The sequence below is a fragment of the Pseudophryne corroboree genome, chromosome 8, assembly GCF_028390025.1.
Source record: "Pseudophryne corroboree isolate aPseCor3 chromosome 8, aPseCor3.hap2, whole genome shotgun sequence".
NCBI classification, from domain to species: Eukaryota; Metazoa; Chordata; class Amphibia; order Anura; family Myobatrachidae; genus Pseudophryne; species Pseudophryne corroboree.
In genome coordinates, this window is record NC_086451.1 from 332,712,760 (window position 1) to 332,736,662 (window position 23,903).

A 23,903-nucleotide genomic window follows, 5' to 3' on the forward strand; every position below is an offset into this window, starting at 1 on the left:
CAGCGTATATAAAGTTGTGTGCCTACTGCCCTCTCATGGGAAACGCATGGGGAATATAAGAGTGCCAGAGTCTGCAGAGAGGTGAAGACACTATATAAACGGAACATCAAGAGTTTCTTTCATTAATTAAAATCTTTTGTCTTAACATACTGCTTATGTTAGCCCCATAAATTGCTTATATTAGTAATGAGAGTGGGGGGACACCAGGGCTGTGTTCTGAAGCTTGGTGTTACATTCAGCAAAGTGTGCTTAGAAATGTGTTTCTCATCAGTGTAACTGGAAGCTGCAAAGTGCATCCAATGAAATATAGGGCCTAATTCAAGGTTGATTGCAAAATAAAATTTTCCCCTAATGGGCTAAACCATGTGCACTGCAGGGGGGAGCAGATGTAACATGTGCAGAGAGAGCTAGATTTGGGTGGGGTGTGTTCAAACTGAAATCTAAATTGCAGTGTAAAAATAAAGCAGCCAGTATTTACCCTGCACAGAAACAATATAACCCACCCAAATCAACCTTGAATTAGGCCCATAGTCAACAAGACCTTATCTATGCCATCTTAAAACTGGTGTAAAAATAAAGTCCTTTAGAAGATGGGATATGGCTTCAGTGCAGCAAGCAGACCCCATTTTAGTACTCTCTCACTTTTGCTCCCTGGATCTAGAGGCGGTGTGCCTATTCCATCCTTTGCAAAGAACACATTTACTCCTACCAACCCTTACCCTTGACTGGTGCAGACGTATGCTCCTCTACAGACCTGTTATATTACTCCGCATACACATCAAGTTTATTTCTGTTGCAATGCGGCCATTTATTACATTACTAATGAGGCAGAGAGACTAATCTCCCTTTGCCTCCTGCTACTGATTCTTCAGTACTACTATGCAGTATGTGGCTAAATTAACCAACCCTACTGAGTCTCCATCAGTAAGGTAATCCCATGCAGTTATCGCACTGATACAGACATAAAAAAAATCTACAGCGTAAATGAGTTTGGTGGGGACGTGTTGTTAAGCAGTTTACATCTGTGAATTGTGTATGTATGTAAAGCTACAGTCTAAATGATTATGTATGCAAGACTACTGTGCGGATGTCTTGGCAAGGTCATCTTCCTATCTGTATCCTTCTACCGGTTGACGGACCAGAGTTATCAGTGATGAAGGCAGATTGGCAAGTCACTGCAGTCAGTGTGCGGAGTGCTGCAGGCTGGGGTCACTGTGTCACTATTGTCTACTGATCTTATGGTACCCGGCATGGAGGAAAGTGATGTGATTGGAGGTGAGAAGATGCCTGATGTGACATGACTATAAGTGGTGAGGCTGCCATGTACCAGAGTAATGGTGACGGAGCTTGTGTAGTTCTGTTATGTACAGTGCCTTGCTAAAGTATTCACCCCCCTTTGCATTTTTCATGTTTTGTTGCCTCACAACCTGGAATTAAAATGGATTGTTTGAAGGTTTACATCATTTAATTCACAGAACATGCCTACAACTTTGAAGGTGTTTGTTGTTTGCTTCACAATAAAAAATAAAATAAAATAAAAATAGGACAAAATAACATAAAACTTCAGCGTGCATAACTATGCACCCCCTAAACTCAGTACTTTGTAGAGCCACCTTTTGCGGTATTTGCAGCTGCAAGTCGCTTTGGATAAGTCTCTGAGCTTGCCACATCTTGCTACTGGGATTTTTGCCCATTCCTTAAGGCAAAACTGCTATAGCTGCTTCATGTTGGATGGTTTTCGCTTGTGAACAGCAATCTTCAAGTCTGACCACAGATTCTCAATTGGATTGAGATTTGGGCTTTGACTAGGCCATTCCAACACATTTAAATGTTTCCCCTTAAACCACTCGAGTGTTGCTTTAGCAGTATGCTTCTGGTCATTGTCCTGCTGGAAGGTGAATCTCCGTCCCAGTCCCACTTCACAGGCAGACTGAAACAGGTTTTGCTCAAGAATATCCCTGTATTTAGCACCATCCATCTTTCCCTCGACTCAAAACAGTTTCCCAGTCCCTGCTGCTGAAAAACATCCCCACAGCATGATGCTGCCCCCACCATGTTTCACTGTGGGTATTGTGTTCTTGGGGTGATGGGATGTGTTGGGTTTGCGCCAGACATAGTGTTTTCCTTGGTGGCTGAAAAGTTAAATTTTAGTCTCATCTGACAAGAACACCTTCCTCCATATATTTGGGGAGTCGTCCACATGCCTTTTGGCAAACTCAAAACGTGCCTTCTTATTTTTAATACTAAGTAATGGGTTTTTTGGGGCCACTCTTCCATAAAGCCCAGCTCTATGGAGTGTACGGCTTATTGTGGTCACATGCGCAGATACACCAGTCTCTGCTGTGGAACTCTGCAGCTCGTTCAGGGTTACCTTTGGTCTCTGTGCTGCCTCTCTGATTAATGCCCTTTTTGCCTGGTCTGTGAGTTTTGATGGCCGGCCCTCTCTTGGCAGGTTTGTTGTGGTACCTTGTTCTTTCCATTTGAAGATTATGGATTTGATGGTGCTCTGGGGGATCATCAAAGATTTGGATATTTTTTTTATAACCCAACCCTGACTTATACTACTCAACAACTTTGTCCCTGACATGTTTGGAGAGCTCCCTGGTCTTCATGGTGCGGTGCCTCTTGCTTAGTGGTATTGCAGCCTCTGGGGCCTTTCAGAAAAGGTGTGTTTATACTGACAGATCATGTGACACTTTGATTGTACACAGGTGGACTTCATTTCACTAATTATGTGACTTCTGAAGGTAATTGGTTGCACCAGAACTTTTGAGGGGATTCATAGCAAAGGGGGTGAATACATATGCACATGCCAATTTTCAATTTAAAAAAGTAAATAAACAGGATTTTAATTACCTGCCGGTAAGTCCTTTTCTTGTAGTCTGTAGGGGATAATGGGAATCCATTTAGTACCATGGGGTATAGACGGGTCCACTAGGAGCCTTGGGCACTTTTAAGAATTTGATAGTGTGCGCTGGCTCCTCCCTCTATGCCCCTCCTACCAGACTCGGTTTAGCAAACTGTGCCCGAGTAGATGGAAATATTTTGACAGATGGATAGATAAGGAAAGTGGTGAGATTACGAACCAGCACACACAGAACAATAGGAAAGCCATGCTAACCAAACTTGAAACATGAACAGCAACAGCTGAACAAACCAGAATACTTAACTAAGTAACAGTGCAGGAAAAACGAAGCACCGGGCGGGCATGCAGTATCCCCTACAGACTACGAGAAAAGGATTTACCGGTAGGTAATTAAAATCCTATTTTCTGTTACGTCCTTAGGGATACTGGGAATCCATTTAGTACCATGGGGAAGTACCAAAGCTCCCAAGCCCTGTGGGAGAGTGTTGAGGTTCCTGCAGAACTGATTGACCAAACTGAAGGTCCTCAGAGGCCAAAGTATCGAACTTGTAAAACTTTGCAAACTTGTTCGAACCTGACCAAGTAGCTGCTCGGCAGAGCTGTAAAGCCGGGGCCTCCCCAGGCAGCTGCCCAAGAAGAACCCACCGACCTAGTAGAGTGGGCCTGTACAGATTTTGAAACCAGCAATCCTGCTGTGGAATAAGCATGCTGGATAGTGAGCCTGATCCAGCGTGAAATAGACTGCTTTGAAGCAGGACACCCAATTTTCTTGGGATCATAAAGAACGAACAGTGAGTCGGATTTCCTGTGACGAGCTGTCCTCTTTACGTACACCTTCAAAGCCCTCACAACATCCAAAGACTTTGAAGTAGCAGAGTCGCCCGTAACAGCCGGAACCACAATAGGTTGGTTGATGTGAAACGCGGACACCACCTTAGGAAGAAATTGCTGACGAGTTCTGAGTTGAGCTCTGTCCTCATGGAAAATTGAGTAGGGGCTCTTCTGAGATAACGCCCCTAGCTCCGAGACACGTCTTGCTGAAGCCAAGGCCAACAGTGTGACGGTCTTCCACGTAAGGTACTTTACGTCTACCTTGTAAAGGTTCAAACCAGTCTGCTTGGAGGAACTGCAGCACCAAATTGAGTTCCCAAGGTGCCGTGGGAGGCACAAAGGGAGGCTGGATGTGCAGAACACCTTTCAAGAACGTCTGGACCTCAGGGAGAGAAGCATATTGTTTCTGAAAGTAAATAGACAAGGCCGAAATCTGGACTTTAATGGAGCCTAGGCGTAGGCCCACATCCACTCCCGACTGCAGAAAAAGATGAAATTCCACTGCAGAATATTGTCTTCTCTCACACCAAGAGACATACTTCTTCCATATACGGTGGTAATGTTTAGACGTTACCCCCTTCCTGGCTTGGATCATAGTCGGGATGACCTTGTCAGGAATCCTCCTCATGGCTAGAATCAGCTGTTCAAATTCCATGCCATTAAACGTAGCTGCGCTAAGTCTTGATAGACGAATGTGCCCTGTTGCAGAAGATCCTCGCGAAGTGGTAGAGGCCACGGATCTTCGGTCAGCATCACGAGAAGATCCGCGTACCAGGCCCTTTGAGGCCAGTCCGGAGCAATGAGAATTGCGTTTTATTCTCTTTAGAATTCTTGGGATCAGAGGAAGTGGAATAAACACCAGCTGGTAGACCCGCAGAGTTTTCAGAGCGTCTTCCACCACTGCTTGCGGGTCTCTCGACCTGGAACAATACCGCTTGAGGTTCTTGTTAAGTCGAGAGGCCATCATGTTGATCAGTGGATATCCCCACCGACGTGTCAACCACCGGAACACCTCTGGGTGGAGGCCCCACTCTCCCGAATGAATACTGCCGACAACGCCACGGCGTGTTTTTCCGCCCAGAGGAGAATTCTTGACACCTCTAACATTGCTGCTCTGCTTTTGTTCCGTCCTGTCGGTTTATGTACGTTACCGCCGTTACATTGTCCGACTGGACTTGAATGGCCTGATTCCGAAGTAGAGATGAGGCCTGCAGAAGGGCATTGTAGATTGCCCTGAGTTCCAAGATGTTTATTGGAAGGATTACTTCCCGACTTGACCATCTTCCTTGAAACTGCACCCCCTGGGTGACTGCTTCCCAACCTCTGTGGTTTGCGTCTGTGGTTAGCAGAATCCAATTCTGAATCCCGAATCTCCAACCCTTGACAAGGTGAGAAGTCTGTAGCCACCACAGAAGGGAGATTCTGGCTCTTGGCGACAGACCGATCCTCTGGTGCATGTGCAGATGCGATCCGGACCATTTGTCCAACAGATCCAGCTGGAAGGACCTCGCATGAAACCTTCCGTACTGAAGCGCCTCGTAAGAGGCCACCATTTTCCCCAGAAGGCGAATGCACAGATGCACCGAAAGATCGTCCAGGTACGGAATTATGTTCACTCCCTGTTGGCAGAGTAGAAACATTATCTCTGCCATCACCTTGGTGAACACTCGTTGTCATGGAAAGACGTAGTGGCAGTCCTGCAATGCAAACTGTAGATAAGCCAGATGAGGCGGCCAGATCGGAATGTGAAGGTGCACATCCTTGATATCCAGAGACACTAGGAATTCACCCTCCTCTAGACCTGAGATCACCGCTCTCAGAGACTACGGGGGTCATTCCGAGTTGATCGTAGCTGTGCTAAATTTAATAATAAATGACAAACTGCAGCGAGCGATCGGGTCGGAATGACCCCCAACATCTTGAATTTGAACACTCGTAAGTACGGGTTCAACGACTTGCGGTTCAAAATCGGTCTTACCGAGCCAACCGGTTTCGGTACTACAAACAAATTGGAATAAAACCCCTTGTTTTGCAGATGAGAAGGAACTGGAAAATGACCTGAGTTTGTACCAGTTTTTGAATGGCGTCCTATAAGGTTATACTTGCCTCTTGTGAAACTGGTAAGCCTGATTTGAAGAATCTGTAAGGTGGGAGCTCCTGAAACTCCAGTCTGTAGCCCTGGGAAATGAGATCTATGACCCAGGGATCCTGGCAAGAACCTGTCCAGAGGTGACTGAAAAATTTTAGTCAGGCTCCCACCTGACAGTCTTCCAGGTGTCGCGGTCCACCGTCATGCTGAAGGCTTTGAGGAAGCAGAGCTTGAGCTCTGTTCCTGTGAACCAGCAGTTGCTGGTTTGCGTGGTTTACCTCTAGCGCCTCTGTTGGCTGTAGAATAACCCCTGGTTTTGCCCTTAAACCTGGCAGTCCGAAAGGACTGTAGATTAGGTCCTGATTAGGCCTTCCTGGCTGGGGGAGCTGCAAAAGGAAGATACGTGGACTTACCCGCAGTAGTTTTGGAGATCCATTTGTCTAGTTCATCTCCAAATAAGGCCTCTCCTGTGAAGGGTAGGCCTTCCACGCCTTTCCTGGAGTCTGCATCAGCAGTCCACTGGCATAGCCATAAACCTCTGTGTGCTGACACTGCTATGGCAGTGGTGCGTGCATTAAGCAAGCCTTTTTCTTTTATGGCTTCCACCATAAAATTTGCAGAGTCCTGTATATGTTGCAGGAGTAAAATAATCTCCCCCTGAGGCAAGGTATCTATCCCCATAAGTAGGTTACCTGACCATTTGGCGATGGATTTAGTAATCCACCCACATGCTATAGTGGGTCTCGGGGCCACCCCAGCAGCTGTATACAAAGATTTGACTGTAATCTCAATTCTACGATCAGCTGTGTCTTTTAGGGAGGCTGCACCCGGGACAGGCAGTACAATTTTCTGTGAAAGCCTGGATACTGATGCATCCACTATTGGTGGATTTTTTCATTTTTTCCTTTCCTCAGGAGGAAAAGGAAAAGATGATATCAACCTTTTAGGGATTTGAAATTTCCTATCAGGATTAACCCACTGTTCTTTAAACAGGGTATTTAGTTCCTTTGACACAGGAAAAGTGGCTGCGGATTTCTTTTTTATATTAAAATAAGATTCCTCAGTCTCCTCTGTCACCTTATCAGGTATATTTAGAACTTCTGTGATAGCTTCTATGAGAGCCTCTATTCCCTGTGACAGAGTAACCTCCCCCACCTCTGAGTCCACCTCCCCCTCCTCCATGTCTGACCCTTCATCATCAGAGTCAGACTGCAGGATATGGGCCAAAGGACATTTTTGTGGCCAAATGGCAGGGGAATGAGACGCTGGTTTGGGTACTGAGTCTCTTTTCATAAACTCAATCATCGATTGTCTTAAGTATTGCGTCTCTTTCTCATTGCGGGACAATTTAGTAGAAATGTTGGAAATCATTCCCCTAATGGAGTCCAGCCAAGCTGGCTCTGCCCCGCTAACCTGGGAGGGTGTACTGTGTAGTACAGTGTAGTGAACCCCCTGGAGAAGAGGAACAATTTGCCTTACATGAAACACACTTTGTCTGCCATACTGTGACAATGACAGCACACACAGACACAGGAACAGGTTAAATGCACAATTAACCCACAAGGAGCCCTTCCAGGGAGATACAGAGATAGTATGGAGCCAGTACACAGCGCCCTTACTGCTAATACCAAGCTTAGCCGGTTTGCAGACTAAGGGGGTCATTCAGACCTGATTGCATGCTAGGTTTTTTCGCTGCGCTGTGATCATGTCAGAACTGCACATGTGTATGCACCGCAATGTGCAGGCACGTCATCCGGGTACAAAGCGGATCGTTGCTGAGTGATTGATTTAATGAAGAATCCATTCGCACAGCCGAACGCAAGGAGATTGACAGGATGAGGGTGTTTGTGGGTGTCAACTGACTGTTTTCTGTGAGTGTTTGGAAGAACGCAGGCGTGTCAAAGCGTTTGCAGGGTGGGTGTCTGACGTCAAATCCGGCCACGAACAGGTTGAAGTGATCGCAGCGGCTGAGTAAGTTCTGGGCTACTCAGAAACTGCACAAAACTTTTTTGTACCGCGCGGCTGCACAAGCGTTCGTACACTTGCAAAGCGAAAACACACTCCCCTATAGGCAGCGACTATCTGATTGCAGCGCTGCAAAAAATAGCTAGTGAGCGATCAGGTCTGAATTAGGCCCTAAGTACCCAGATTGGGGACTTAGTACCCTAATAAGCGCTCCCCCCCTGCTATGACCCCCTGGCACCGCTGAGGTAATCTGGAGTCTCTCCAGAGGAGCTGTGCGTCCCTTTTAGTCAGCGTCTGTGTCCACTGCAGAGGGAAAATGGCGCTGGTGAGCTGCTGGATCCACTCATAGTGAAGCCCCGCCCCTTCAGTGGCACACGGTCTTCCCGCACTTTTTTATACTGGCTGAGGTAATTTTGTACCTAAAATGAAGTCAGCCCCCTTTTAAGTCTCGTAATGCCAGTCTGGGTACTGTGTACACATATAGTGTACTGAGACTCTGTTCGCTCCCTCAGAAGCCGTGAGTCTGCACTGTGTACTGAGTCTGGAGACCCAGCCGCCCCACATAGACGCCATGCTCCTCATGCTGCCATAATGGCTGGCGACCCGGGGACGCCGGCTTAGTACTCACCACTCTTCTATCTTCTGGCTCTGATGAGGGTGGCGGCGTGCTGCGGGAATGTATGCTTGCCGTGGTGGGGCTTGCAAATAGTTCCCTCAGGAGCTAGGGTCCTGTCAGCGGGGAACGGGACCTTTAGCCCTTCAAGAGGTTGGGCCCCTTTAAACCGCCCCCCCCCCCCCCCCCCCAAGCCCCACGAAGAAGGCACGCTGGCGCCATCCAGTCCTGCCTGAAAATAACAAATAAAATAAATGCAGAAAACTCTTCAGGAGCTTCCAGCGACGTGACGGGCTCCTCCGGGCACATTTTCTAAACTGAGTCTGGTAGGAGGGGCATAGATTGAGTAGCCAGCGCACAGTATCAAATTCTTAAAATGCCCAAGGCTCCTAGTGGACACGTCTATACCCCATGGTACTAAATGGATTCCCAGTACCCCCAAAGACGTAAGAGAAAATTATTTTTTATATACATTTTTCTGATTTCACTTCACCAAGTTAGACTATTTTGTGCAGATCCATCACATAAAATTCAGATTAAAAAAAAAAAAAAATTACAGGTTGTAATGTAACAAAATAGGTAAAAAGCCAAGGGGGGTGAATAATTTAGCAAGGCGCTGTAGACTCTGTAGGGTGGTGTGTTGAAGGTGAAATAATGCGAATGACTGGAGGTGGTTTCTGTTCAAAGTACACCAATGTGTATTGTGCCAAAGACAGAAGTCAGAAGATGTCATATGTCAAACATATTGTTTTTCTCTGTTATGAAATGATGTGAAATATTTGTAAACTATATAGGTGTAGTCCAGCTTCACCACAGCACTTCCTTAACGAATATGTATCTAGAATAATAGCTGAGCATGAAATGTATTTTGTTGGTTGATTTGGTTTTAGTCTAATATTGTCTTTTATTATATTTCGTTTTCTGTTAGGCTGGCATAGACATAGATGATGAATTATGAATTTCTGTTTTTATTTTTACAATATATATGCAGAAAGGTCTTTATTGACTTTTTTTGCTTTCCAAATCTGTATCCTTGTTTTAAAGAGAAAGTACTGAAGCATTTCATAATTGGTAAATGTAAGCAATTGTTCTATTATTTTACCGTACATGGTATTGATGTAACAGCGTACAACGTTCCAAACATAATATTGCAGGGCTGGGGTCGCGTTACTGGTGGCCGGGATCCCAGCGGTCAGCATCCCGACGCTGGGTTCCTGGCCGCAGAATGCCAGCGGGGGTGGGGGGTGAGCGCAACAAAGCCCCTTGCGGGCCGCTTCAGCTCACCACAGGTTTTATTCCCACACTATGGGTGTCGTGGACACAGAGTGGGAATAGTCCCTTCTAGTCGGCATGCCGACAATCAATATATTAATTGTTTGGGATGCAGGGTGAGGTTACTGTATGTGACCATCGGTCACATAGCTACATTCTATATTACAAGATTGGACACCAACTATAGACGTATTCACCTGTTTTATTTGTAACCATTGAATATATAATGATAATAATCATTACATGTCAATTCTTTTTTAAACTGTGTTCTCCTAACCCCCTGATTTAGGGCCTAATTCAGAGTTGATCGCAGCAGCAAATTTGTTATCAGTTGGGCAAAACCATGTGCACTGCAGGGGGGGGGGGGGCAGATATAACATATGCAGAGAGAGTTAGATTTGTGTGTGGTGTGTTCAAACTGAAATCTAAGTTGCAGTGTAAAAATAAAGCAGAGGGTATTTACCCTGCACAGAAACCATATAACCCACCCAAATTTAACTCTCCCTGCAAATGTTATATCTGCCACACCTGCAGTGCACATGGGGGGGTCATCCCGAGTCGATTGATCGCTGCTGATTTTCGCGTTCAAGTTAAAAAAATGGCAAAATTGCGTATGCACTGCAATGTGCAGGCACGTCGTATGGGTACAAAGAGATTTGGTGCTGGGCGATGGATTTAGCGAAGATTCCATTCGCACAGCCGAACGCAAGGTGATTGACAGGAAGAAGGCATTTGTGGGTGGCAACTGACCGTTTTCTGGGAGTGTTTGGGAAAATGCAGGTGTGTTCAGGCGTTTGCAGGGCGGGTGTCTGACGTCAATTCCGGCACCAAAAAGACTGAAGTTATCGCAAGGGCTGAGTAAGTCCAGAGCTACTCAGAAGCTGCACAAAATGTTTTTGCTGCGCTCTGCTGCACAGGCGTTCGCACACTTGCAAAGCGAAAATACACTCCCCCGTGGGTGGCGACTATGCGTTTGCACGGCTGCTAAAAGTAGCTAGCGAGCGATCAACTCTGAATGATCCCCCATGCTAACAAATTTGCTGCTGCAATCAGATCTGAATTACCACCTTAGTCATGAACAAGCCAAATGAGTGCAATCAATGGTAGGCCCAACCAATTATTTCATAGTTCAATGTATGTGAACGCTTATGTGTGGTTAGGTGGCTGTACACCGTAGAAACGGTAATTTTAATAGCCTGAATTGTGGAAATGATGTGTGACAACTGTCTTATAGGCTAGCAATTACTACATATATCCTGTGTCCAAGCTCTGACATTGAATAACTACAATATGTTTAGAAGAGATGTGGTGAAGAGTCTATTGAGCACCTAAGAAAGGGGACAATAAGTTCAACACTATCAGCTGAATTATATCAATAGCTTTCGGCAGTATAATGTGGTGATATACTAATCTTTTTCTGATTATATACACATGTACGTTCCCAGTTATTGTGCTTTCTCAATAACTGCCAACATGAGGGCATCTAATAACAGGATGCATCACGAGGAATCATCCCTTAGAATTTCATGGGACATAAACTCTGATTACCATAATCTTTCAGTCTCTCATGATACGCTCCATTAGAAGAAAAGGACAAGCTGTGGAAATCTTGCTGAAGTGTGTCTTTATATTAGTGGGTTAAGAAAATGGGTTATTAGAGACTTGGTTGATTTATTTTAAAACCCAGTCATTTATTTTCCAGTATCTGACAATTTCACATTATCTGTACAAACAGGTCATTGGGTTCGGGTCTAAATCCTGGTCTCTGGAATTGTACCAATTGTTGTAACTATGTATTTTTCCAGCAGGTAACACAACTTTCCTGTGTTTCTCACAAAAATAAATAAATATAAAAAAAAAAGTATTACTGTAGGGTGTAGGGTTTAAATGTTTAACAGTCAGTGCACCACTTATAGGAAACTTCTCTCTGTTGTTCTTTGTGCAGAATATGTCCTCCCTGAGTAATGCCAAACTTCTCTAGAATCCATTGCAAGTATACTTTATGGGGGTATCTGTATTAGCCGCGGTAAATTATCCCAGGGGCTGTCCAGTTAGCCCTGACCGATGGCAATTATCTGGGATTATGGTTTGCACGCCTCAGGCATGCTAAGCAGAATTCCCGATAACTAGCCCTACTATCCCCATTTTTCCGTGATAACATATGGATTCGGGAATTTATCCCGGATCCCATGTGTTATCACCCGAAAATGGGTAATTTCCTGCATGATAAGAACAGACTACAATTTTGATAGCTCAATAATACCATCTGGCTAAAATCGCAATATTAGCCCTTTTTTGCCATGCAGTAAATTAACGCGGGCAATAGGCTGTGCCCCCAAGAACACAATTATATTTTAAAGCTTTTTTTTCTCATTTGTTTATACAAGTAAGAGATCAGAAGACATTTTCATGACATTTCACTTCACCCACCTTATTTACAGCTACCAGCTTCTCCATGTGCTGAACTTTGATCCAGTGAGAAGACGCATGAGTGTACTTGTGAAGACAAGCGCAGGTAGTATCTGGCATTTGCTCTTACTCAATACACACAACGTACATATATGCTTGTTATGTGTAGCCTTATTTCCTGGTATGTGTTGTAAGTCTCACAAAGTGCTGTGACACTCGTCAGTGAGAATACGGTAGCGGAAGGCTGTCATAGGCATCATGAAGAACGCAACTGACATGTAATTCATTATTATTAGAGGGCAGTAGAAAAGTGAGGTAACTGAAGAGTACACCTTTCCACCCCTAATATTAAATTGAGTTTAAGATTTAGGAGGAGATCTTCGATAAAGGGACACTCAGCCCCAAAGATGATGGTTTCACTGGCAAACTAATGTATGAAATCAGTGATACACAGAATAATACTTGCTAAAAATCAATTGATTGGTCCATTACAGGTGCATGCAAGGCAGGGGTTAATTTAGACTAGAGCGTATGTTGGTCATTACATTGCATATTGGAGGATCTTGGGTGCCTCCAGGTGAGTTGGCTTTTAATTTAGAAAAGCATAACTGTATGATACAAAGTAGGTGCTATTATAATGTGGCATAGGACCACCAGAGCAGGGACGCCTTGCCGTGGCTGGTGGCTTACCATATGTATGTAACGGAGATCTCTGCATTACTGTTATCATGTAGGATATTTGTGTCTTTTGCTGGTCCATAATGGTGTGCTGGGGGAATTTGTTTATAATGTTTGAAACCAGTTTTAATGACGCATTTGTAAAAGCTGGGAAATTCCCTGCATAAGGGAACTGATTGTACATTTATCTCATAAAGTGTCTGCCTTGGAACAACCTTTACTGCTTATGTACAATACCTGTTGTAAACCTTATATGACTCTCCAACCCTGTCAGTGTGATTTTATCAGAGCTAAATTGTGGGTATAGTGCTTAGATTTGAAAATGTACATGAGCATTTTATTCCACTAGGGGGCGGATTATAGGTGATAATTCCTGAACATTGAAGTAGTTTGTAGGTCTGCACTGTTTCCTTCTGAATTGTGGATATGGAGCCAGACTCGGTCAGGAACAAATCACAAAAAAGAGCAATTTGCTCTTGCAACAAATCAGGTTGCAATGCAAGGGGTGCAATTGCTTTTATTTTATAAGACACAACACTTACGAAATACTGCAAAATACTCGTAACTGTGACTCTGGCCCATGGTGTTTAATGGTTAGTGCCTCAAGTGTTTCTGACAGAACAGATCGAGGACATAACTTCAGAAGTCCGTCTCCTTCCTTACTTATATCCCCCTCTCCAAGTCTTTATTGACCAGGACTTGTTAATGTACAGGTTACACACATACTGACTTACAGTATATGGCTCACAGATGTTTACTGATATTAAAGACAGCTTTATTTTCTCCCCGTGTTTATTGCTGTTACAGTTCTCGTTAAATGCTTTGTTTATAAGTAAGTTGTAGGTTACATTCCAGGCTGCTGTCACTTTTGTGATCTCCGCATACTTTCTGTTTCAGGAAAGATTCTCCTGTTCTGCAAAGGAGCCGATTCTTCAGTGTTTCATAGAGTGGCACGTGACGAGGTGGATCGGATTAAGGTGCACGTTGAGCAGAATGCTCTGGTACGTCTAACACCTGTACTGTCCATGCCTAGACTGAAGTGTGACTGATCAATGACAATCTGGCCCTGATTTTTTTTTCTTTTTTTTTTTCAATAAATGTTTATTTGAGTTTAACATAATAAACAGCATAGGCACATAGACAGGTAGTACAGGAAGGTACTGTCCAAGAGAAATGGACATTGACAATTGGACAGGAACACACCAATCTTAGATTGACGTTCAATGCCTAAATTAATATTCCATAGAGTCCAATCAACCAGATAATCACATACAGTATCAAGTCCTGCCTAAGCAACACAAATCTTAACATATAAACAAATCAAAGAAAGAAAGGACAGAAAAGAAAGCAGGAAAGGAAGAAATGGAGGGTCAAAGAGGGGGAAGGGGGGGAAAGGGTAGTGTGGTCTTCCTAGTGTCTATTTGGACTGAAGAGCAGAAGTATCGTCTCGTTGTGTCGGTAAACAGTCAAATTCTAGATGTAGGGCCCAGCATATGGGACTCATACTCAGGTCAGATTCGTTAGATATGTCTGTGAGGACTTGAAATCCAGCCAGTTGCACCAAGTAGCCATAAATCTCTGTTGGCTTTCTGGTGTCACTCGTAATTCCTCCATTGACATATGCATATCTATTCTACCAAACCACTCCTTCACAGTAGGTGGTGTAGTGCACCGCCAGCGAACAGGGATAACCACTTTGGCGGCGCTATTAAGAAACTTTAATAAAGACGTTTTGTATGTTGTCAGGGAACCCGCAACTAAGTTAAGAAGCCAGAAAGCAGGCTCAGAAGGGACCTCAGAACACACAATCAACGTCGAGATTGCAATAACTTTATTCCAAAAGGGGCGAAGTAAACAGCAGTCCCACCAGATATGCATCGGGGAGCCCGTTTCATTATTACATCACCAACACGTATCCGGTACACCAGGGAACATTTTAGCAAGTGTCAGGGGACATCTATACCATCACGATAAAACCTTCAAGTGCGTCTCAATCACTGAATAATTAATATTATAATATAGCGTCACAATGGGTTTGCAGCACCCAGTTACAGAGTACATGCCACAAGGGGTCCGCAGTGCCCAATTACAGAGTACATAAACAAATAATCAAAACAACTTACAGTTGATGGCACTATAGGACAAGTACAGGGTAAATAAACATAGCTACAGCAGCAGACGACACTGACCTAAGTATCAGGTGGCAGAAGACTGCTGGATTTGGTGCAGTTGAAGATTATTAAAGTAAGAAAAAAGGATAAGCACATGAGGGAAGAGGGCCCTACTCGTGAGAGCTTACATTCTAAAGGGGAGGGGTAGACAGACACGGGTGTGACACAGACGGGGCACATAGAGAGCGTGGAACAGAGGGTTAGGATGCGATTTGGCTGGGTTTGGTGAAGAAGTGGGTCTTGGGAGCCCGTTTGAAGTTTTGTAGAGAAGTGGAGAGTCTGAGGGGGAGAGGTAGGGAATTCCAGAGTAAGGGAGCAGTACGTGAAAAATCTTGGAGGTAGGAGTGGGAGGAAGTAATCAGTAGGCAAGAGGGTCGGCGTGCATTAGCAGAGCGAAGAGGACGGGTGGGAGTGTAAAGGGAGATAAGGTCAGAGATGTAAATGGGAGAACAGTAGGTGAGGGCTTTGTAAGTGAGTGAGAGAAGCTTGAAATGGATTCTGAAAGGGAAGGGGAGCCAGTGAAGGGCTAGTAAGAGAGGGCAGGTGAATTTAGTGCATTTGGTAAGGAAGATGACCCGGGCAGCAGCATTGAGGATAGATTGGAGTGGAGAGAGGTATTTGTCAGGAATGACAGTCAGGAGGAGATTACAGTAGTCCAGTCTGGAGATGACCAGTGAGTGGATAAGGGTCTTAGTAGCATCCTGGGTCAGAAAAGGTCTGATCCTGGAAATATTTTTTAGATAAATATGGCAGGTTTGAGAGGGACTTAATGTGTGGTTTGAGGGAGAGGGAGGAGTCAAGGATTACTCCAAGACAGCGCACTTGGGGGCTAGAGGAGATAGTAGTGCCATCAATAAATAATGAGATTGTGGGAGGTGAGGTTATGCGGGAGGGAGGGAAGATGATCAGCTAGGTCTTAGACATGTTAAGTGTAAGAAAGCACTGGGACATCCAAACAGAGATAGCAGAGAGACAGTTGGAGTATGAGTGAGTAGAGCAGGAGATCCAGAGAGGAAAGATAGATTTGAGTGTCATCAGTATAGAGATGATATTGGAAATCAAAAGAACTAATGAGCTTACCTAGTGAGGACATGTAGAGAGAGAAAAGAAGAGGACCAAGGACAGAACCTTGGGGTACACCTACAGTTAGTGGAAGTGAGGGGGATGTTGCGTCATGAGAGGAGACCGAGAATGAACGGTCAGAGAGGTAGGAAGACGGCCAAGAGAGTGCAGTATCACGCAGACCAATGGAGGGAAGGATTTGCAGTAGGAGAGGGTGGTCCACAGTGTCAAAAGCAGCAGAGAGGTCAAGAAGAATAAGTAGAGTGTAGTGGCCCTTAGATTTGGTAGCATGGAGGTCATTGCAGGCTTTTGTGAGGGCAGTTTCAATGGAGTGGAGAGGACAGAAGCCAGACTGGAATGGGTCAAGCAGTGAGTGTGAGGAAAGAAAGGAAGTAAGGCGGTTGTACACAATACGCTCAAGTGGTTTGGAGGCAAAAGGGAGAAGAGAGATGGGTCGGTAGAATAGGAGAGATGAGTGCATGCTTGAAGGCAGAGGGGACAGTGCGTCATGAGAGGGAGAGATTGAGAAGTTGGGAAATATGGGAACAGGCAGAAGGAAAGAGGTAGCGGAGGAGGCGGGAGGGGATATGGTCAAGTGGGGAGGTGGTGAGGAGAGAGGAATGAATGAGTGCCATAACTTTCTCACCAGATGCGTGGGAGAATGATGTCAGAGTTGGTGAGAGGGCTGGGGAGGCGTGGTAAGGGATGGGAGAAGGCTGGTTGCTGATGGTCTGGTGTGATGTGATGTCCTGACGTATGGAGTCAATTTTGGATGTGAAGTAAGTGGGAAAGTCAAGAGCAGAGAGTGAGGAGGGAAGACAAGGTGGAGGTGGGCAGAGGAGTGAGTTGAGAGTGGCAAAAAAGGCGCCAGGGGTTGGAAGACTGGGAGGAGATGAGGTTCTTGAAGATAAGTTTGAAATGGAGGAAGTCTGCCATAGAGCGTGGTTTCCTCCAGTGTCGCTCAGCAGTACGTGAGCATTTTTGCAGATATCTGGTGCATTTGGTGTGCCAGGGTTGAGGTGTTAATTTGCAAGGGTGAATAGTGGTTGGTGGAGCGACAGACTCGAGCAGAAGTAAGGGATGCATTGTATATGGAAGTGGCTTATTCAGGGCAAGAGAGAGAGAGAATAGAAGAGAGAAGTGAGTCAAACAGGGAGGAAAGGAATGTGGCGTTAATAGCCTCAATGTTACGTTTAGTGATGGTAGCCTTAAGAGGTAGAGATGGGGAAGCAGAGAGAGATAGGTTAAAGGTAGAGATGAGCGGGTTCGGATTTACTCGGTTCTTTATGCCAGAATTATCGCCATTTCTTATTTTCTGGATTTTTCTTATTGGCTAACCAAAACACGTGACGTCCGATAGCCAATAAGGAGATTCGGGTAAATCCGAGTAAAACCAAACCCGCTCATCTCTAGTTAAAGGAGAGCAGGTGGTGGTCAGAGATTGGAAATGGGGAGTTGGAAAAATCAGAGATATCACAGCTGTGAGTGAAGACCCAGTGAGCTCCCTTTCACATGGGAGGGTGAGGCGGTCTACTGGGAGAGACCAAGTGATGAGGTGAGGTAAAGGAGTTTAGAGGCAGGGGATTGTGTAGGGATATCGATAAGGATGTTGAAATCACCTAGGATAATGGAGGGAATGTCAGAAGAGAGGAAGTAAGGAAGCCAGGAAGCAAAGTTGTCAATTTTGGAGGCAATACCAGGGGGGCGGTAAATGACAGCTGCTCTAAGATGGACTGGTTGGAAGAGGTGTATAGCATGGACCTCAAATGTAGAGAATGTAAGGGATGGTTCTGGTGGTATGAGTTGGTAGGAGTAATTAGAACAGGGATGGGGAACCTTCGGCTCTCCAGCTGTTGTTGAACTACACATGCCAGCATGCCTTGCTACAGTTTTGCTATTTAGCCATACAAAAACTGTTGCAAGGCATGCTGGGATGTGTAGTTCAACAACAGCTGGAGGGCCGAAGGTTCCCCATCCCTGAATTAGAAGGTAAAAGGACCCCAACACCACCCCCATGGCGACCTCCAGGTCAGGGGGTGGGGTGTGAATGCGAGCCCCCCAGCAGAGAGAAGTAGTGTCAGAGGGGAGTAATCCAGGTTTCAGTAATGGCTAGTAGGTGCAGGGAGTTGGAAATGAAAAGGTCATGAGTGGGGACCAGTTTGTAACAATCAGATCTGGCATTCCAGAGGGCACGGGATAGGGGGTATGAGTTTGTGGGAGAGATGTGAATGAGATTATCAGGGTTGCTGTAGCGATGAGGAGAGATTAACTTTGAGGGCCAGGATGATGAGAGTAGTGATGGTGCAGGTGCCTAAGCTAGGAAGGGAAACTAAAGGAGGTGGCAGGGAGAGAGTTCAGTGTGATATGGATGGGGGTATGGGTAGATGACAGGGAAGGGAGGGACGGAGCAGGGCTGAGTCATGGGGTAGTAGGGCCATGGGGCAGAGGTGAGTGAAAGTGGGGTAACAGGAAAGGAGGGGAAAGGAAGTAGAGGGATTGAGGAGAGATAGAGGAGGGAAGAGAGGACGAGGTGTAGGAGATTAAGGGGGAAGATTAAAGGCGTGAACAGGGGCAAGATACAAGATTAGGTAGACACTGAGTGATGTGGGGAGTAGAAGAAAACCTTGACATAGTGTTAAGTAGGTAAATAGGCTGAGGGAAACTGGAACTAGGAGTGGAAGGCTGTAAGGGGATCAGAGCAGAAGAAATGCAGGTGAGAAAAGCAGTGTAAGCTCAATGGGTGTAGATTTAGTTTGAGGTGAATCAAAAGCGTAGATAAAGTGGGTGCATAAATGTATTTGGACTGTAAGAAATGAGAGAATTGTGAGTGAAGATTAAAAACCAATGGTAAATCAGAAAGGACTTTTAAGTGTTTGTAGGTAAAATTGCATTTGTGCAGCTGTGCATAAAAAAACAAATTACAAAAATACAGATAAAAGCATTTGTTGGTAAAATGGAGGGTTTTTGAAATGTCCAAGTAAGGTAGTTCCGCACTACTTAATCAGATTGAACAATCAGGAGGTGAGCGATATGAAGAGTAAGGGACTCACGTTTGTTATTACTTCTTCAGTTTTCTATGTTTTGTTAGATTGGTGTGCTTCTGTTTTACTTCGATTGAACGCTGATGGAACGCTGCTGCTATATGTCAGTTTTATTACACTTTGATAATAAATGCACAGCCTACAGGATAGAACTTAAGTAGAGGAATACTGCATGTGAATCCAGTAATTGGAATCTACAACCACTCCCCACCCCCTAGAATACCAGGCAGTAAATTACCTTACAAAAACAAACAGGCATACCACATAGTTAACAACTGGGTCTATACAATTCAAAACTAAAAAAAAGTACATCAGAATGAGATACTGTGGAATGTTTCAGTTTGCATTACCTAGTAATATCAGCCTGGCCTATAGAAGTATAATGCAGCAGAATATGTTGGTGGAATTAGCATAATGTCACAGTGTCTGAGACTGAATATTTGCTACAGTCCTGATCATATTTTCCCTGACAATGTATTTTTTTTGTTTATTCTTTGTAGAACCTGCACTGACCTCTTGTGCTAGAGACCACAGTAATTACACACCCATTGTACTGTTCACCTCTGTCGTCATAGCCTGAAAGATTGTAACCTTCAGTACAACCATTGTAACTGTTTTAATATTCATTTAGGATGGTTATCGGACTCTTTGTGTGGCGTGTAAAGAACTAAGCCAAGAGGAGTATGAAAAAGTTAACAAACATCTGACTGAGGCAAAAATGGCTCTACAGGACAGAGATGAGAAGCTGGCCAGAGTTTTCGATGACATAGAAGATGACATGCACTTACTGGGAGCCACTGCTGTGGAAGACAGGTCAGATAGTGAGGAGGGAAGCCTGAATATCCATCTACTCGTAGTCCATATAGCTTTTATACCACTGGATAGCTGGGGATTGTAGTCTATAGACCTCGTTCACTGGGTGTGTGAGTGCATGAATCGGACTTTCCATACGTTGCATCCTTCAGCATTGGTAGTGGTTGCAGCTGGAAACTATTCCTGGCATTGCAGGGTAATATAATTTTTGCACATAAATAGGAAATACCTGATATAGCAGAGGATTAAAGGCACAGCTGAGCAGGAGTAAAGGGGCAATTGCCTTCCCCACAATACATATAATAAACAAGACCAAAAACTGCGCTGCAGTGTCCTATTGGGGTAACAAAATCACGTTTTCAGCCCTTAAAATAATATTTATTCATAGCCAATAAAAGTCTTAAGGTGTGTACACACAGTGAGATAAATCTGTAAGATTTTGACTATATAGTCAAAATCTTGTGAAAAGTTAGTGCATATCTCAAGGTGTTAGGCAGCTTGCGATACAGATTCGATCCCGATGCGCGCTCCCGTGCGGTTGGTATCGTAAGGGCTGTAACACACGCGCTGGATTCTCACGCATGGCAAAAAGCCGGACAAACTTTGTCCGGCTTTTTGCCATCCGGGAGAAACCAGCAGAGTCTCTCACACACAACGGCTTTGAGCCGTGTGTGATGCTGTGCGCATGCGCAGCATTAGACACGGCTTGGAAAAAAAACGTTGTGTGTGAAAGCTCCCCTTCACACACGGTTCACTGGCTGCCGGACCTTCCAGTGGATAGTTCCGGCTGCAACCCGGCAGCCGGGCCGGGGCCGTGCAGTGTGTAAGGACACTACACCTGACACTGTTCATTACAATGCCGGCACGGGAAAAAGCCATCCGGCTTTTTCCCGGCCGGCAAAAGCCGGCTCGTCTGTTTTAGCCCTTTGGCTAGATAGACTATACAGGCAAGTCAGTCTTGACTATCTAGTGTACTACTGTATATAGTACAAAGTATAGTCAAAATCGTACATAGACAAAATCGAAAAGTACAGATAGTCAAAATCTGTGCTATCTGGGCTCTGGGGGAGTTCAAGGGAAATCGCATAGTCAAAATCGGACATACAAGGATCTCACCGTGTGTACACACCTTTAATATAGACATAAACAATACAAATGGTAACTTATCAATAAAATAAAGTTATAATAGTCATATGAAAACAGATTATCAAGTAGTTTCTATACATCAACAGTGTAATTCAAATACTTTATTTTAATCACTGACTAGAACTATACAAAGTTCCAATCAGTTAGACAATAGTCACTCCAAAGAATATAAAATATATACTATATAGGGTACCGTATCAAATAGATTAAATTCCTATAGAATTATCATAGGCATGAATCCAGCTACACTAGGTAAGATAAATCCGTAGACAGCTAGTATAGTACATTGGTAAATGGCTGTAATAATCACTTGATGAATCACATCTCCTATCAAACGGATGGAGCTCTGTATGCTGCTGTTTCATAGGCAACTCTCGGCGGTCTTGGTGTCAGTCTGGAAATCACAGCTGATAACCAGCAGCAGCTCCAAGTGGCTTCCAGCACCAAGTTGTCAACTCACACAAGGATCCTGTAGCCTCAGTTAGTCATAGACAGGAGCGGGCAACTGGTGCATCTGGTGCAGGGTTCCCACAATGGTGCACAGTTGTGGGTAGGTGCAGTAGACTGACACAAAGTTTCTGCAGCAATATTCAACTGCAGATAAGTGCAGTGAGCCAGTGCAGGGTCCCCACAGCAATACTCAGTCGTAGGCAAGTGTAGCAAACTTGGCCTGTGGTCTCTGGACTCAAGGTGCAGTGGGTCATAAAGCAGGGAGCAGCAATATGTTTCTACCACTACTGTGACCTTTTACAAGCTGGAATTGATTGTAGTCTATAGACATCATTCACTGGTCATATGTGAATGCATTATTCGTCTTTCCATACGTTGCATCCTCCAGCATTGGAAGTGGTTGCAGCTAGTAACTATTCCAGGCATTGCAGAGTAATATCTTTTTCTCTAACGTCCTAGTGGATGCTGGGGACTCCGTATGGACCATGGGGAATAGACGGGCTCTGCAGGAGACAGGGCACTTTAAGAAATAATTTGGATACTGGTGTGCTCTGGCTCCTTCCTCTATGTCCCTCCTCCAGACCTCAGTTTGAATCTGTGCCCGGACGAGCTGGGTGCTACTTAGTGAGCTCTCCTGAGCTTGCTAAAAAGAAAGTATTTTGTTAGGTTTTTTTATTTTCAGAGAGATCTGCTGGCAACAGACTCTCTGCTACGTGGGACTGAGGGGAGAGAAGCAGCCCTACTCACTGAAGATAGGTCCTGCTTCTTAGGCTACTGGACACCATTAGCTCCAGAGGGATTGTACACAGGATCGCACCCTTTGTCGTCCGATCCCGGAGCCGCGCCGCCGTCCCCCTCGCAGAGCCGGAAGACAGAAGCCGGTGACAGAAGCAAGAAGACTTCGAAATCGGCGGCAGAAGACTCCAGTCATCATATGAGGTAGCGCACAGCACTGCAGCTGTGCGCCATTGCTCCCACACTAAACCCACATACTCCGGTCACTGTAGGGTGCAGGGCGCAGGGGGGGGGGGGGGGCGCCCTGGGCAGCAATTAGAGACCTCTTGGCAAAAGTGGGCATATATACAGTTGGGCACTGTATATATGCATGGGCCCCCGCCATATTTTTACACAGAAACGCGGTACAGAAGCCTGCCGCTGAGGGGGGCGGGGCTTCTTCCTCAGCACTCACCAGCGCCATTTTCTCTCCACAGCTCCGCTGAGAGGAAGCTCCCCAGGCTCTCCCCTGCAGAATCACGGTAGAAAAGGGTAAAAAGAGAGGGGGGGCACATAAATTTGGCGCAAAAACAGTATATACAGCAGCTACTGGGTTAACACTAAGTTACTGTGTGATTCCTGGGTCATATAGCGCTGGGGTGTGTGCTGGCATACTCTCTCTCTGTCTCTCCAAAAGGCCTTGTGGGGGAACTGTCTTCAAAAAAAGCATCCCCTGTGTGTGTGGTGTGTCGGTACGCTTGTGTCGGCATGTTTGACGAGGAAGGCTATGTGGAAGCAGAGCGGGAACAAATGAATGTGGGGTCGCCGCCGACACCCGATTGGATGGATATGTGGAAGGTTTTAAATGATAATGTTACTTCCTTGCATAAAAGGTTGGATAAAGCTGAAGCCTTAGGACAGCCGGGGTCTCAGCCCATGCCTGATCCTATGTCGCAGAGGCCGTCAGGGTCTCAGAAGCGCCCACTATCCCAAATTATTGACACAGATATCGACACGGATTCTGACTCCAGTGTCGATGGCGATGATGCAAAGTTACAGCCTAAAATGGCTAAAGCCATCCGTTACATGATTATAGCAATGAAGGATGTGTTGCACATCACAGAGGAAACCCCAGTCCCTGACAAGATGGTTTATATGTATGGGGAAAAAAGGCAAGAGGTGACCTTTCCCCCTTCACATGAGTTAAATGAGTTATGTGAAAAGGCTTGGGAATCTCCAGATAGAAAACTGCAGATTTCCAAACGGATGCTTATGGCGTATCCTTTCCCACAAACGGACAGGTTACGCTGGGAATCCTCCCCTAGGGTAGACAAAGCTTTAACACGCTTATCCAAGAGGGTAGCCCTGCCGTCACAGGATACGGCCACCTTAAAAGATGCTGCGGATAGAAAGCAGGAGGGTACCCTGAAGTCCATTTCATTTATACACATTCAGGTACCTTACTAAGGCCGGCGATTGCGTCGGCCTGGATGTGTAGTGCTGTAGCAGCATGGACAGATACCTTATCTGAGGAACTTGTTACCTTGTCCAAGGATACTATATTACTGACCCTGGGGCATATAAAAGACGCTGTCCTATATATGAGAGATGCTCAAAGAGACATTAGCCTACTGGGCTCTAGAATAAATGCAATGTCGATTTCTGCCAGAAGGGTCCTGTGGACTCGGCAATGGACAGGAGATGCCGACTCAAAAAGGCACATGGAGGTTTTACCTTACAAGGGTGAGGAGTTGTTTGGGGAGGGTCTCTCGGACCTGGTCTC

The 23,903-nt window shown here is 45.3% G+C and overlaps 1 protein-coding gene across 7 annotated transcripts in view; it reads left to right on the top strand.

The window, feature by feature from the left end:
• Positions 1-23,903, top strand: part of ATP11C (ATPase phospholipid transporting 11C) — a 330,923-nt gene that overhangs the window by 251,444 nt on the left and 55,576 nt on the right. For all 7 annotated transcript variants that reach the window (XM_063937413.1, XM_063937409.1, XM_063937408.1 and 4 more), the window contains 3 exons: positions 12,078-12,151; positions 13,621-13,724; positions 19,629-19,810. In XM_063937413.1, coding sequence (XP_063793483.1) covers positions 12,078-12,151; positions 13,621-13,724; positions 19,629-19,810 — 360 coding nt within the window. The remainder of the gene's footprint in view (positions 1-12,077; positions 12,152-13,620; positions 13,725-19,628; positions 19,811-23,903) is intronic.